Below are 16,487 nucleotides of genomic sequence, written 5' to 3' on the forward strand. Positions count from 1 at the left end.
AAGCGTATCTAAAAGACCCACACCAAAGAACAAAGAGGATCTCTCCTTGCTCCTCATCAGCTGAGATTTCCAACCCCACTAGACCTCCAGTCCTCTCTGAGACCTGCAGTGAGAGGAATGAAGGTGTAGAATTAGGTGTGTCACAGCCAAGTACTTGTGGGCAATCTGCTTTTGGTACACCGACGTCAGATTGTACCAGGCAAATTTCCCTGCCCCAGCTGCTGCACCGCCGAAAGAAGTTTGCTCCCAGCCATCCACATGCCCAACGGTTGAATGCTAGCTTCGCAAAATTGCTAGCACTTCAACTGCTGCCTTTTCAGTTGGTAGACTCTGCCCCCTTCCGTGAGTTTGTGGAATGTGCGGTTCCTCAGTGGCAGGTACCCAAACGCCACTTTTTCTCACGGAAGGCGATTCCGGCTCTCTACCGGCATGTGGAAGGCAATGTCCATGCCTCGCTGGACAGGGCGGTCAGCGGTAAGGTGCATATTACCGCTGACTCATGGTCCAGCAGGCATGGACAGGGACGTTACCTAAGTTTCACGGCACATTGGGTGACTCTGCTGGCAGCTGGGAAGGATGCAGGACAAGGTGCAGTAGTGTTGGAGGTTGTTCCGCCACCACGCCTCCAAAATGCTGATTGTGACACACCTCTCTCCTCCACCCCCATATTCTTATGCCCTGTACACACGGTCGGATTTTCCGACGGAAAATGTGCAATAGGACCTTGTTGTCGGAAATTCTGACCGTGTGTGGGCTCCATCACACATTTTCCATCGGAATTTACGACACACAAAGTTTGAGAGCAGGCTATAAAATTTTCCGACAACAAAATTCGTGTGTACACAAATCCGACGCACAAAGTGCTACGCATGCTCAGAATACATTAAGAGACGAAAGCTATTGGCTACTTCCCCGTTTATAGTCTAGACGTACATGTTTTAAGTCACCGCGTTCAGAACGATCAGATTTTCCGATAACTTTGTGTGACCGTGTGTATGCAAGACAAGTTTGAGCCAACATCCGTCGGAAAAAATCCTAGGATTTTGTTGTCGGAATGTCCGAACAGAGTCCGACCGTGTGTACGGGGCATAAGGCTTATGACACAAACACACGAGCGGAATTTCCGACAGAAAGAGTCCGATGGGAGCTTTTCATCGTATATTCCGACCGTGTGTATGCCCCATCGGACTTTTTCTGTCGAAAATTCAGACGGACTTAGATAGAGAACATGTTCTATATTTTTCCGACGGAACAAATTATGGAAAAACCGATCGTCTGTACCAAAAATGACGCTTGCTCTGAAGCCAGTACGGAAGCTATTGGCTACTGGATATTGAACTTCCGTTTTCTAGTCCCCTCGTACGTGTTGTACGTCACCGTGTTCTGGACGGTCGGAATTTGGTGTGACCGTGTGTATGCAAGACAGCTTGAGCGGAATTCCATCGGAACTCCATCGTAAAAACCTTCAGAGTTTATTCCGACGGCAAAACCGGATGTGTGTACAGGGCATTACGTGTTTCAGGAAACTAAAAACCTATCATTCTCCCAGTCCTGTAATCTGTGGGAGGGTAAAGGGACATATTGGTTAAACTGCTCAACCTGCCACCCTTGCATCCCTACAGGGTTAAAGAAGACCTTCACTTCTACAATTGTTTTTAGACTCCAGCATTAGAAAATCCACATTTATCTACAAATCCAAACAGACCTTCTTATTGGCCCAGTAATATAACACATTTCCAGGTCCCATTGCCCTCAGTGCTCTACAATCCCACACTGCCATGTTAGTTTTATGACATTTGTTGCCAGCTTTTTCTTCCTGCATTTCAGAGCTGACCCACTGATAATGTATGTGCAAGAACTCACATATGTGCCTTAGATAGACCAGCAGTCATCTGTGCAAGTGTGAAATCCTGCAAGATTTCAGCACCTATGGCTCTAAAGGCTTTTGTATCTCAGAATGCTAGGGGTGGAAAACGGTTATATAGACCTTGCCTAGGTGAGCAATTAGGAAGTAAAAACCAAATGAATCACAAATTAAATAAAAAAAGATGGGGAGTCATACCCTACAAGGTGTGCACAGGGGGTGTGCCGAGTGTGCCTGGGCAAACCCTAATCACTTCCATGGGCCACTGATAAGGCAGTACAGCTGGCCCTCCTGTACCAGGCCCGGGTCCTATTAGCTCAAAAGGGGGGCCCGGGCAAATGCTGAGCAGGAGGACCATCTGTACTGCATTTTTGCAGACACTGATCTTCTTGTTACTCTCCCTGCAGCACTGCCATCTCCTCCTCATCATCCTCCCTCCAGCTGCGCTGCAGGAGGATCGGGGGAAAGGGTCTGGTAAATATATATTACTGGCCCTTTCCTTTTCTGAATGAACATAGTGAGCAATCGATACCAATTGCTCCTATGTTCATTCATGGTTGAAGCATAGTAAACTGGGTTACTATGCTTCAGTTTGTGAATGAATAGGAAGCCTGTATGTGCTTCTTATTCACCACTGGCTTCTCCTCATCTTCCCCCCTGCAGCTGTGCTGCAGGGGGGTCAGGGAGGAAGGGGCCGGTAAACATGTATTTACTGACCCCTTTCTGTTCTGAATGAACATGGTATGTAAGTGTGCTAATCCCCGCTAAGCAGGCGGATGACAGGTCCGTGTCCGCTCTGCTATGCAGAGCGGACACGGACATGGTCCCACTCTCCTCTATGGGACAATTGGCTAGAAACTGACTGCCTGTCTGTTTCCATCCGATGCCATCCGATCCACAGGACCACCATCTGTCTGTTTCTGTTGGACAGGATCAGATTGGATCTGATGGCAAGGGGTGTCCTGTGTATGCTAACATCCGCTGCTCCATAGAAGAGACTGGAGGGTACAGTCAGGTCCACCTGAAAAACTGACAGACAGACCTGATCGGACAGCCAGGGTCAAAGGGGCCTAACTCTGCTGGTCTTAAATTCCTGTCCCACAAGGTGGTAAATCATCAGTGGGATAGTGAGACTGCTATCATCAAAAGAACATTCTCATAATAAAACCAGATATAAAAAATCACCTAAACTGCGAGGGGGAAGGAAAGAATAGGGAATCAAATTATGGTACAAGGTCTGGTAGAAGTAGCTGTAAAATGAATCAATGTGTTGAAATTAATATATCTGCTAAAGTGTACTTTTTAAGTTGTTAAGATGTTTCTGTTTCTTAAATTCATTACTATTTTCTGTGTGACCTTTGGTCAACCATCAGTTAGGTTAGGCATAAGCTGGTGCTTTCTAAGCACAGTACAGGCACCTGGCTTCTGAGGTGTGTCCAGATATGCCGTACCAGTACAACAGTCAGTAGCTATAATCATCTTTCCCAAAAACCTTTGCTGGTAATGCACAGCAATATTGCAGAAACAATCTTGGAGGAAAACAATCTTGGAGGAAGATTTTAGTTGCGTGGTATAGCACATATTTCCTGAGGCAAAGGAGCATTTGTAGACCCCAGTGCAGGAGTGAGATCCACAACAGTGCCGGGTGGAGCCTGGAAGGTGAAGTTTTGCAGCAGTGTGGTAAAGAAGAGGAACAGCTCCATTTTGGCCAAACTTTCCCCGGCACAACTTCTCTTGCCTGAAAAAAAATATGAATAAAAGGCTTATTGAAAGAATTTCTGATCAACATCTCAAGCCTTAGAATGTCTACTTCATGCTGGGCACACTAATGCCCTGTACACACGGTCAGACATTGATCGGACATTCCGACAACAAAATCCATGGATTTTTTCCAACGGATGTTGGCTCAAACTTGTCTTGCATACACACGGTCACACAAAGTTATCGGAAAATCTGATCGTTCTGAACGCGGTGACTTAAAACATGTACGTCTAGACTATAAACGGGGAAGTAGCCAATAGCTTTCGTCTCTTAATGTATTCTGAGCATGCGTAGCACTTTGTGCGTCGGATTTGTGTACACACGATCGGAATTTCCGACAACGAATTTTGTTGTCGGAAAATTTTATGGCCTGCTCTCAAACTTTGTGTGTCGTAAATTCCGATGGAAAATGTGTGATGGAGCCCACACACGGTCGGAATTTCCGACAACAAGGTCCTATTGCACATTTTCCGTCGGAAAATCCGACCGTGTGTACAGGGCATAAGAATAAATACAAAATATAAGCAGCTGAGGTTACATAAAAATCCTGACTTTTAATGTCAAATTGAGCTTGTACCTTGACATCACACATCTGGATCCTCCCTTTTGGCCAGCCTCCCGTGACCAATATGGAGGCTTAAAGGGAGTGGGATCAAGCTCAATTTTTACATACAGTGAGGAAAAAAGTATTTGATCACCTGCTGATTTTGTACGTTTGCCCACTGACAAAGAAATGATCAGTCTATAATTTTAATGGTAGGTTTTAACAGTAAGAGACAGAATAACAACAACAATATCCAGAAAAATGCATTTCAGAAATGTTCTAAATTGATTTGCATTTTAATAAGTGAAATAAGTATTTGTTCCCCTCTCAATGAGCAAGATTTCTGGCTCCCTGGTGTCCTCTATACAGGTAACGAGCTGAAATTAGGAGCAATCTCTTAAAGGAAGTGCTCCTAATTTCAGCTTGTTACCTGTATAAATGACACCTGTCCACAGAAGCAATCAATCAGATTCCGATCTCTCCACCATGGCCTGGCCAAGACCAAAGAGCTGTCCAAGGATGTCCGGGACAAGATTGTAGACCTACACAAGGTTGGAATGGGCTACAAGACCATCGCCAAGCAGCTTGGTGAGGGGGGTGACAACAGTTGGTGTGATTATTCGCAAATGGAAGAAACACAAAATAACTGTCATTCTCCCTCGATCTGGGACTCAATGCAAGATCTCACCTTGTGGAGTTTCAATGATCATGGGAATGGTGAGGAATCAGCCCAAAACTACACATTGAGAATATTGTCAATGATCTCAAGGCAGCTGGGACTATAGTCACCAAGAAAACAATTGGTAACACACTACGCTGTGAAGAACTGAAATCTTGCAGTGCCTGTTCAAGAAAGCACATGTACAGGCCTGTCTGAAGTTTGCTAAGGAATATCTGAATAATTCAGAGAACTGGGTTAAAGTGTTGTGGTCAGATGAGACCAAAATCAAGCGCTTTGGCATCCACTCAACTTGCTGTGTTTGGAGGAGGAGGAATGCTGTCCATGACCCCAAGAATACCATCCCCACCATCAAACATGGAGGTGGAAACATTATGCTTTGGGGGTGTGTTTCTGCTTAGGGGACAGGACAACTTCACTGCATTAAAGGGACTATGGACGGGAACAAGTACTGTCAAATCTTGGGTGAGAACGTCCTTTCCTCAGCCAAGACATTGAAAATGGACAGTGGATGGGTATTCCAGCATGACAATGACCCAAAACACACGGCCAAGGCAACAAAGGAGTGGCTCAAGAAGAAGCACATTAAGGTCCTGGACTGGCCTAGCCAGTCTCCAGACCTTAGTCCCATAGAAAATATGTGGAGGGAGCTGAAGGTTCGAGTTACCAAACGTCAGCCTCAAAACCTTAATGACTTGGAGAGGATCTGCAAAGAGGAGTGGGACAAAATCCCTCCTGAGATGTGTGCAAACCTGGTGGCCAACCACAAGAAACATCTGACCTTTGTGATTGCCAAGAAGGGTTTTGCCACCAAGTACTAAGTCATGTTTTGCGAAGGGGTCAAATACTTATTTCACTCATTAAAATGGAAATCAATTTATAAACTTTTTTGAAATGTCTTTTTCTGGATATGTTGCTATTCTGTCTCTCACCTACCATTAAAATTATAGACTGATCATTTCTTTCTCAGTGGGCAAAATCAGCAGGGGATCAAATACTTTTTTTCCCTTATTGTATATAGTAAATATTCACAGTTCAGTTGTACTCTGGGCCAAATGACAGATTTAAATGTGCCATTGGATAGGCCATTCTGGTGTATGTGCTACCACAGGCAAGGTTTGACTATATCCAAACACTTCTTAAAGGAGAGATAACCAAACAGATAGCTGCCATGGGTTGAAAGGCCATGCTTATTTAAATATATGCTGAACAAGGTGCTGGATTGTGCGGGTTCCAGGACTGTCATCCTTGTTTCACTACCTAATGAGTGACCTGGAACAACCAGGCAGTCAAAAAAACCTGAACTTCAGCCCTTTGTACTTACTCTACCGACTTGTTAGGTAGAGAAGCCAGTATAAAGACAGCTCCAAAGACTGCACATTTTAAACACAGGTTAGAAATGACAAATCCTATATTTTGTCCACCTACAGTTCTGTCTGGAAACTCTGTTTTAAATTACCAGCTGAGAAGGGTATGAATGCTTCGTTCTTCTTGAAATTCCCATCAGCATCGAGAAAATGTTCTGGGTAAAACTCATCAGGCTTTGCGAAGTAAGCTTTGTCTTTCAATACGGAGGACAGCAATGGCATAATAGTGAATCCCTAGAAGGAAAAAAAGTTACAAACTAGACTTTAATAAAAAAAAAACAAAAAAAACCCATAATGTACAGTATACAGCATTTCACTATTACTTAACACACAGACATTTGTTTGATCAATCAGGAACAATTTATAGGATTCCACCATGGCTAATTGACTTTAAGCTCAAATTGATCAAGAGCTCACTAAATTGTTTGAATAGAATATCTTTGGTTTGTGATTTTCTTTCAATTTGATTAGTTTAGTCACACTGAATTATTAATTAAATGAACATCTTAATACATTTGTGGCCACGATAAGTCTGACTGGGACTAAGGAAGAGGAGAGGTATTTTGTGGGTTGTCTTAGGTGCCTAAAGTTGTATGCTTTTGTGTTCTGGTAATGGGCAATCTAAAACTTTCTCTTAGGCCTCCTTTACATGAGCAATTATACGCATACACCAGATTCCAGTGGCAAAAATCAGTAGATTCTTGTGGCTGGGATGAGAGGTATGCGAATGGTGGCAGCCCCTAAGCCTGTACAAAGTAGCAAAAGGCTGACAGAAAGCCATCTACTGTATGTACAGTATCTATCAATATGCACACCAACCGGTTACCTGGGGTTAAGAACTGATGTCTGAGCCTGGACACATCTATTGCACTGAGGCTCAGACATCCATCAGTCTCCTCTTTGTGGGCCAAACTCACCTGTGCTTGCCTAAAATCCTTCATTGTAAGAAATCAGGCACCCCTTTTCTGCCAAAACTGGCTCTCCAAGTATCACATGTAGCCAAGTGCTGGCTATATCGCTTTTGTCATCATGGGATATTCCTTAACGAAGATTGCATTGAGCTTTGTTCCCTCTAGTGCCCAGCATGAGTGGTAATGGACCGAACACCCCAGGGTTCTGTTCCACACCAGAGCTCCCAAACAGGGAAAAAGTTTGGACCAGAACCCTATTAAAGTCTATTGGACTCAAACTCGAAAAACCAAAGCCTGCCCTGGGGGACATGTATCAATATGAAAAAAACTTTTAAAAAATATTGTTTTTAAATAAGCAGTGATTTTAATGATGCTTAAAGTGAAACAATAAAAATGAAAAATTCCTTTAACTATAGTGCCTGGGGGATCCTCTTAGTCTGCCTGTAAAGCGGTCCATCTGTACCGTGTATAGAACCTGCTGCAGCAAAACTGACATATATAAAAAAAAGTCATTTCAATTGATTTTCCCACCAAGCTTTCTTTATTTTGTAAACAACAGCTTGGAGAGGCAGTCTGTATGTTGAGGCCACAATTTAGTGCAATCAGAACAAGATTAGACATTTTTTGGATACATTCTGGTGTCTCTTTGGCAGACTTTGGATGGAAATAACAAAGTTTTGCACCACAGTGAGCAAGCTTTATGTGAAGACACCAAGTTATAGTACACTCAGGCTGAGATTAAGAATTTATTTTAGATAAAGTCTGGTGTCTCTTTCGCAGACTTTGGATTGAAGTAACAGGTGTGGAAAAATTGGGCCTTGGGTGTTGGTGGTGCCTTCACACCATAACCCTTCACAGTTATCTTTGGCAAATGAAGGATTGGACTCTGCTCTTAAAATTTATGTCACACAGCTGAGCTCTGGATAGTGGGCAGGGAGATAAGAGCTCTACAATCTGATGGAATAGGGTGGCTGTTCCCTTCTGTTACATGGAAGACATCCTGACTCATTGGGGTTGTTACTTCCCCCCTCACTCTCCTCTATCAGGCACCTAAGTAGGAGGTGCCAACTTAGGTAATCATTATCCCCTCCATCCTCATCACTGGAGCCAACTTGGCAATACGCTGGGGGAACTTGACTTCCAATTTGTTGTTTATCCCCTTTCCGTAGGCTCATGTTACTCCTTTCCTCAACCCCAAAACCATCATCAGAATCAAGTAATGGCTGTGCACTCTCAAGAAGCAAGTGGCTAACACTGTGGTCAAATTATTCAGCTGACTCCTCCGTGCATGATGGTGGGGTTATGGCAGGAGTATCTGTGGACAAAGAGGAAAAATAAGCCACTCTGGCAGCTGCAGTGGACTGTGAACTAGTGTCAGCTTGGGTGATAAAGGATGAGGAGGATGAGTATGGTTTAGTAAGCCAGTCCATCATCTCCTCTTCGGATCCCGGCAATATACATAAAAATCATTGAAAAAAACAGCGTGAGTCCCCCCCAGTCCATTACCCTTCAGGTCTGGTATGGATTTTAAGGGGCACCCGCGACATAATAAAAAAAAATGGCGTGGGGGTCCCCCCTAAAAATCCATACCAGGCCCTTCAAGTCTGGTATTCATTTTAAGGGGAACCCTGCGCCAAAATGAAAAAACAAAATGGTGTGGGGGTCCCCCGCCAAAATCCATACCAGGCCCTTCAGGTCTGATATGGATTTTGGGGGAACCCCACGCCAAAATAAAAAAAATGGCGTGGGGGTCCCTCCAAAATCCATACCAGACCCTTATCCAAGCATGCAACCTGGCAGGCCACAGGAAAAGGGGGGGGCGAGAAAGCAGATCCCCCTCCTGAACTGTACCAGGCCACATGCCCTCAACATGGGGAGGGTGCTTTGGGGTCCCCCTAAACACCTTGTCCCCATGTTGATGGAGACAAGGGACTCTTCCCCACAACCCTTACCTTTAGGGGTCTGCGGGCAGGGGCTTATCGGAATGTGGAAGCCCCCTTCAACAAGGGGGCCCCCAGATCCCAGCCCCCCCTATGTGAATGGCTATGGGGTACATTGTACCCCTACCGATTCACCAAAAAAAGTGTCAAAAAAGTAAAAATGACAGGAGACAGTTTTGGACAATTCCTTTATTAAAAAATAAAAAACAAAAGTGTCCCACAATGTAAATCCATCTTCAATCACAGGGCCAACGGTCCTGAGAAAAAAAAGGAAAAACTCCGCCTCCATGGGAGGCGTCCCACCGACTGCAGACTTTTCGTGATGACAGCTGTTATATAGCTGAGGCAGGGCCACCCAGTGACATAACCAGATGACCCTGCCCCCTTCTGACGTCATGTGAGGCCTGGTACAGTTCAGGAGCTTTTCCTGCGGCCTACCAGGAAGCATGCTCAGATAAAGGTCTGGTATGGATTTTGGGGGGCCCACGGCATTTTTTTTTAATTTTGGCGGGGTTCACCTTAAAATGCATACCGGACCTGAAGGGCCTGGTATGGATTTTGGGGGGACCCCCAAACCATTTTTTTTATTTTGGTGCAGGGTTCCCCTTAATATCCAGACCAGACCTGAAGGGCCTGGTAATGGACGGGGGGGACCCACACCTTTGTTTTTATGATTTTTATCTATAGTGCCGGGATCCGACAATACATTACAGCTGTGAGCAGTTTTAAATGACATTTTTTCCTTCAGAAATATAATTTTGCTATAGTACTGCTATGTACATGGGAAAGATGTGCTACTTTATGGGCAGACTAAGAGGACCCCCAGGCATGATATTTTTATTACCAACAAGTGTCTGGGGAATGCCCAGGAAAAAGCCAAAGTCTACTTACCACCAGCTTGCAGACAACCAAATTGACCTATCTAACAGTAAGCGTTAAAAAAGGGGTTTAGTCCGCACGCATTTGCAAACGCATGCGTGAGCCACAGAGTCACGTCACGGCACCCTTGTATCTGTGGTCCTAACACTAAAGTATGAGTGTCCCCACAGTGGAGGCACATGCATTTAATGGATAAATGAGAGCAGGTGGCTGGAGGGGAGCCCACCCCTCCTTAAAGGTACAGGAGCACACCAAACACCCAGCAATAGCACAATGGCTGCAAAGGTGTTGGTGCACTGCTGGACCAATACAAACACTCACGTGATAACACAAACTTGCCACCACTCTCATTTAAAGCTGGCTATCGCAGTAAGCAGCTTTGGCAGGCTAAAACAGGTACCAACAAGTGTCTGGGGAATGCCCAGGAAAAAGCCAAAGTCTACTTACCACCAGCTTGCAGACAACCAAATTGACCTATCTAACAGTAAGCGTTAAAAAAGGGGTTTAGTCCGCACGCATTTGTAAACGCATGCGTGAGCCACAGAGCCACGTCACGGCACCCTTGTATCTGTGGTCCTAACACTAAAGTATGAGTGTCCCCACAGTGGAGGCACATGCATTTAATGGATGAATGAGAGCAGGTGGCTGGAGGGGAGCCCACCCCTCCTTAAAGGTAAAGGAGCACACCAAACACCCAGCAATAGCACAATGGCTGCAAAGGTGTTGGTGCACTGCTGGACCAATACAAACACTCACGTGATAACACAAACTTGCCACCACTCTCATTTATAGCTGGCTATCGCAGTAAGCAGCTTTGGGAGGCTAAAACAGGTACCAACAAGTGTCTGGGGAATGCCCAGGGAAAAGCCAAAGTCTACTTACCACCAGCTTGCAGACAACCAAATTGACCTATCTAACAGTAAGCGTTAAAAAAAGGGGTTTAGTCTGCACGCATGATATTTTTATTGTTTCACTTTCAGCATTATTAAAATCACTCCTGAAAAAACAGCCGTTTTAAAAAAAAATTTGCATTAATACAGTCCCCAGGGGCAGGACCCAGGTCTCCATACACTTTTTATGGCAATAACTTGCATAGAAGCCTTTAAAATTAGCACTTTCATGTCCCATTGACTTTAACAGTGTTCGCGTTTTCGCTCAAATTTTTTGCCTGTTCGCATGTTCTGCTGCGAACTGAACCGGGGGGTGTTCAGCTCATCCCTACTTGCTATCAAATCTCCAATTGCACACTGCAAAAGGTTCTGTGGGAAGGAACTTTTTATAGTGTGGGGTGGGACTATGAGCACTGAGCCATGATTAGGCAAAGTCACGATGACTTTGTCCAATCAGGGCTCTCAAAGTGCTCTGTGCCCTGATTGGGCATAGCCTTACACCTGACCAGCGGTCAGGTGCATTGCTTCAGGCAATCAGGGCTTTCAGTGCACTGAGCGCACTGCAAATTCAGGTGTTCGAGGAATTTTCAGGAGGCTCAGTGCATTGCAAGCCCCGATTGCCTGAAGCAATGCACCTGACAGCTGGTCAGGCGCAAGGCAAACACCCAAATGAGTGATGTTCGGGGCCGAACTGATGTTTGGCCCGAACCATTCGCCCATTACTAAGCATTGCGATTATGACATAATTTCCTGATTGCAAAGAGAGAGAGAGAGACCACTACTGAAAGCAGGTGATTGTGGGACATGTAGTCTGGAAAACTGGGATTTCAATAAATCTAAAGCTGGTGCAAGCTAAAAATTCCAGCTGCCTGGAGAGAGAAAAAAATTTTGGTTGAACAGATAAATAGAACTGTCTGTGGAGGGGCTCGCTCTCTTGGGACACAGGATCTACAGCTGCAGGAGCAAGAGCCTATGCTCCCCTGGCCAGTGTAAGTGAGGGACGTGGCCTAAAAGGCATGGAGGGATTTTCTGTGAGTGAGCCTTATCCCAAAGGGCAGATCCTCAGACACCGGCCTCTCATCAGCAGTGTGGCTATTTGGGGCCACGTTCACTTAGGGAGAGAGAGAGGGGGTGTGAGAGAAAGAGAGAGGGAGAGAGAAAGAGGGAGAGAGGAGGGGAGAGAGAGGGATAGGGAGAAAGAAAGAGGGGGGAGAGGATGAGAGGGAGGGAGAGTGGGAGAGGGAGAGGGGGAGGGAGAAAGAGAGAGAGAGGAAGAGAGAGAGAGTGCAGATAGAGAGAGGGTGAGATAGAGGGGGAGGGGTAGAGAGAGAGGGGGAGAGATAGAGGAAGAGAGGGGGGGAGAGGGAGAGGACGAGAGGGGAAAGAGAGAGGGGGGAGAGAGGAAGGAGAGGGGGGAGAGAGAGAGAGAGAGAGAGAGAGAGAGAGAGAGAGAGAGAGAGAGAGAAAGAGGGGGAGAGAGAGGGGGAGAGAGAGAGGGGGGAGAGAGAGGGGGGGGGGAGAGAGAGAGGGGGAGAGAGGGAGATACAGAGGGCGAGAGGGAGGGTGAGACAGAGGGGGGAGGGAGAGGGGAGAGAGGGAGAAAAAGAGAGAGAGAGATAGAGAAAGGGGGAGAGAGAAGAGAGAGGGGGGAGGAGAAGGAGAGAGAGGGACAGAGGAAGAGAGGGAGAGAGGGAGGGAGGGAGGTAGGGAGAGGGGGGCAGAGAGAGAGGGGAGAGAGGGAGAGAGAGAGAGGGAGAGAGAGAGAGAGAGGGAGGGAGAGAGAGAGAGAGGGAGGGAGAGAGAGGGGGAGAGGGAGAGAGAGAGAGAGAGAAAGAGAGAGGGGGCATTTTGGAGGGTATACTGATCAGTACAATCTGTTACGAAAATGCTCATGAACACAGCCAAACGCGCATAAACTGCATGTAAAAGTGGCAAAAGGGACATTTTTAAACGTTGGTTACTATTTGTAAAGTTCCATCGTTCAGAAGAGGTTTTCAAACATCCTGTCTACATGAAGCCTAATGCCCCGTACACACGATCGGACTTTCCGACAACAAAACCATGGAATTTTGTTCGAAGGGTGTTGGCTCAAACTTGTCTTGCATACACACGGTCACACAAATGTTGACCAACAATTACGAACATAGTGACGTACTAGACGTACTACGTGGTTTTTCAGCTCTTTAGCACCACCCTTTGGGCTCCTTCTGCTAATTTCGTGTTAGTAGAAGTTTGGTGTGTGTTGATTCGCGCTTTTCTTTTTGTGTTTTTTTATTTTGCGCTATTATTATTATTATTATTATTATCACTTGAAAAAAATAGCCTTTGAAAATTTGTTTGCAATAACTCCTTCAGTATCACCAGCAAAGCTGCTTCATTATTATCTTATTAAAGAAGAAGAGAATTGTGCGCTGCATTTGGAGATTTCCTAATTTGCGACGTCACGGATGTTAATTCTCCATTATGAACGCTAGTTTACAAGACCGGCCACTTCTGCTTCTGAGCATGCGTGGACTTTTGTGCACGAACTTGTGTACACATGATTGGACTTTCCGACAGCAAAGTTTTGTTGGCGGAAAGTTTGAGAACCTGCTAGCCAACATTTGTTGGCGGAAAGTCCAACAGCAAATGTTCAATGGAGCATACACACTGTCAGACTTTCCGACAACAAGCTCACATCCAACATTTCCCGTCGGAAAATCCGACCATGTGTACGCGGCATAAGAGTTATTGGCTTTTACCGCCAGGTTCACTGTTGCTATTTCATTGCATATCTCTGTAACTCTGCTAAATTAGCAATTCGGGGAATATCCACATTTTACATTCTTCTTTCCCTTGTTAACCCAAGAGTATATAGTAAAATATAATTTGCAATCCCTGTTATTTCTTTGGTGTCTTGCATTTGTATTCTCGCTTTGCATTATGTCAGAACCCAGGGTGTCAGAAGTGTTGGAAGGATTGCAAGGTCTGGGTAACCTCTAGGGACAGTTATTTTCCAGCTGCCCCTTTAGGAGTTGTGCTACACATGTATTACATGCACTGGCACAAACAGGGATCCTATCACAATCTATTACCCAATCTATTACTGTATATACAGTACAGTATATAGTGACAAAGTCTGTGCCAAAATGGCGGACACCGGACAAGGTGGTAGATGGAAGATATTTGGTGCTCAAAATGCAAAATGCTGCTCAAAATGGTTGTGGGCTCCAAGCTAGCCTGGTGAGGGTCAATTTGCCTTTAATAGGCTGATAAAAAAAATCCTCAGTTGAGCCTGGAGTTCAGGCTGCAGAAAACATTGAATAGGTCCGCATCCTGGCCACCCCAGTCTACAAGTCTACCTGCCAGGTCACCAAGCTTGCTATAGAAGGACTTATAAAAGCCTTGTGCAAGAACACGTGGAGGTTTCACCTTTCAAACTGTGAGTTTGTTCAGGATTGGAAACCTTCTATACGGACTGATGTATGTTCTGAATTATATAGGGCTTTGTTTCTTTGCTTTTACTGCTGAAGTGAAGCTTATGTTGGTTAATAATGGACGTTAAAATATACGAATATGTGGGACAAGTAATCAACTCAAAGAAACTGTGTTGTGCGGTACCTTCCCTGAAACAGAAATACCACCTGTTCCACGTTGCAGAAAATATACAGTATGCAAAGACATGCATACACAGATTTTTATTGAATCACTCACCTTTGGAATAAAATAGCCTCTGAATGTGAGATCACAAGCCGTTGCATGTGGAAGGCTAGTTGGAGCGATATCACCAAAGCGCTGAACCTCACACACAACAGCATCTGTATAGGGCATGTGCTTCCTGTGCTCTATCTTAGGTTGAGCCGTGCCTATAACTTTCTCAATTTCTTTTTGCACTTTTTCTGTTGGATATTCAAAAATAAATCATCAGTATTAGTTTTTATACTTACAATCTCTTCTGCAGCGGTTTACAACATAAGGATATCAGTGACATCAATACCACCATCACCTACATAGTACAGTACAAAAAAAACAAGAGGGCCGGCTGGTTTCTATATAAATTTTAGAATCTAACAAACAAAGACCTAATTTTAATGAAAATTGTATAGATTTATTATTATCAATATTTATTTTTTTTTGCCAGCTAGCAGATATGCGTGCTGGAATTTTTTTGGATTGTATGTTTCTATGAAATGTTCTTTCCATGTGCACTTACTTTCTTTAATGCCTCTTGCCAGAGCCCATGACATATAAATGCTGGCCTTTTTCCCTTGGCCGGAAATCCCAGGTGCTGCATACAGCTACTCATAGACATGAATGGCTGTGTATGGCCCTACTTGTGTATATGCTGGTGCTCATGTAAACATGCATATAATGTAAAAAAAAGAAGCCACTGCCCCCACCTATTACTGGCCATTGAGGCAAGTAGCATTGGAAGACAACATATGTTAAAAAAAAAGCCAAGGAAAAATCCAAGGAAAACTCCAAGCTCACTTACCGACCAACCCGTGGACAACCAAATCAACCTGTCTAACAGTATGCGTTAAAAACAGGGGTTTAGTCTGCACACATTTGCAAATACATGCCTAAGCTACAGGTCCCACCAAGGCACCCTGGTATCTCTAGTCCTATCACTAGCTTATGAATGACTCCACAATGGAAGCACATGCATTCTGATGGATAGATGGAGGGCAGATGGACTGAGGGGAGCCCACCCCTTCTTAAAGGTACAGGGGCACACTGAACACCCAGCACATAACACAATGGCTGCCAAGGTGTCAGTGTGTTGCCTGACCCATATAACAATAATACAAAAAAAAATGCATATAATGCAAAGGCATGTGCAAATAATAGAACTATTTTTTGCAAATGCTATGTTCATATTTATGTGAGCACAGGCATATATTTATGGCCGGCAGTATACAGCACCTGGGATTTACATTTGGGAAAAATACACCTGCATGAAAGATGCCTAAAAAGCTACCTATACATTTTTTTGGGGAAGTTTCCTTTTTTTTTTTTTTCTTGCTGGATTAGCTACTATTGAGCTTTGCTGAGCTTCGAATGTGTCCTGAGCTACCTCTAGGCATATTTTCCCTCAATTTATCAATTGCTATATATATATTCTAAAATAGGAGCTACTGTATGTTAAACTGGAGTTAGGGTGGTGGGGGGGTGGGGTGGCTTCAATATATATTTGCAGATGTGTGCAACAAAAACCTCTGTTTTTCACATAAATACTTGAAACAGTGTAGCTATTTTTTGCTGGCTCGCTGACATCAGTGCTGGGAAATTGTTTTATTATATTATACATAACACTAATGCTCCGTACACACGGTCGGATTTTCCGATGGAAAATGTGTGATAGGACCTTGTTGTCGGAAATTCCGACCGTGTGTAGGCTCCATCACACATTTTCCATCGGATTTTCCGACACACAAAGTTTGAGAGCTTGCTATAAAATTTTCCGACAACAAAATCTGTTGTCGGAATTTCTGATTGTGTGTACACAAATCCGACGCACAAAGTGCCACGCATGCTCAGAATAAATAAAGAGATGAAAGCTATTGGCTACTGCCCCGTTTATAGTCCAGACGTACGTGTTTTACGTCACCGCGTTCAGAATGAACGGATTTTCCGACAACTTTGTGTGACCGTGTGTATGAAAGACAAGTT

The 16,487-nt window shown here is 44.6% G+C and overlaps 1 protein-coding gene across 1 annotated transcript in view; it reads right to left on the reverse strand.

Annotated features, from left to right (window-relative positions):
• Positions 1–3,108: 3,108 nt before the first annotated feature.
• LOC141139197 (cytochrome P450 2C5-like) overlaps positions 3,109–16,487 on the reverse strand; it is a 39,766-nt gene continuing 26,387 nt past the window's right edge. Inside the window, exons 8-10 of the mRNA XM_073625116.1 lie at positions 14,529–14,713; positions 6,308–6,449; positions 3,109–3,602 (exon numbers count right to left, since the gene is read on the reverse strand). Of these exons, the coding sequence (XP_073481217.1) occupies positions 3,424–3,602; positions 6,308–6,449; positions 14,529–14,713 (506 nt within the window). The 3' untranslated portion in view covers positions 3,109–3,423. The remainder of the gene's footprint in view (positions 3,603–6,307; positions 6,450–14,528; positions 14,714–16,487) is intronic.

Source organism: Aquarana catesbeiana, linkage group LG04, assembly GCF_042186555.1.
Source record: "Aquarana catesbeiana isolate 2022-GZ linkage group LG04, ASM4218655v1, whole genome shotgun sequence".
NCBI lineage: Eukaryota > Metazoa > Chordata > Amphibia > Anura > Ranidae > Aquarana > Aquarana catesbeiana.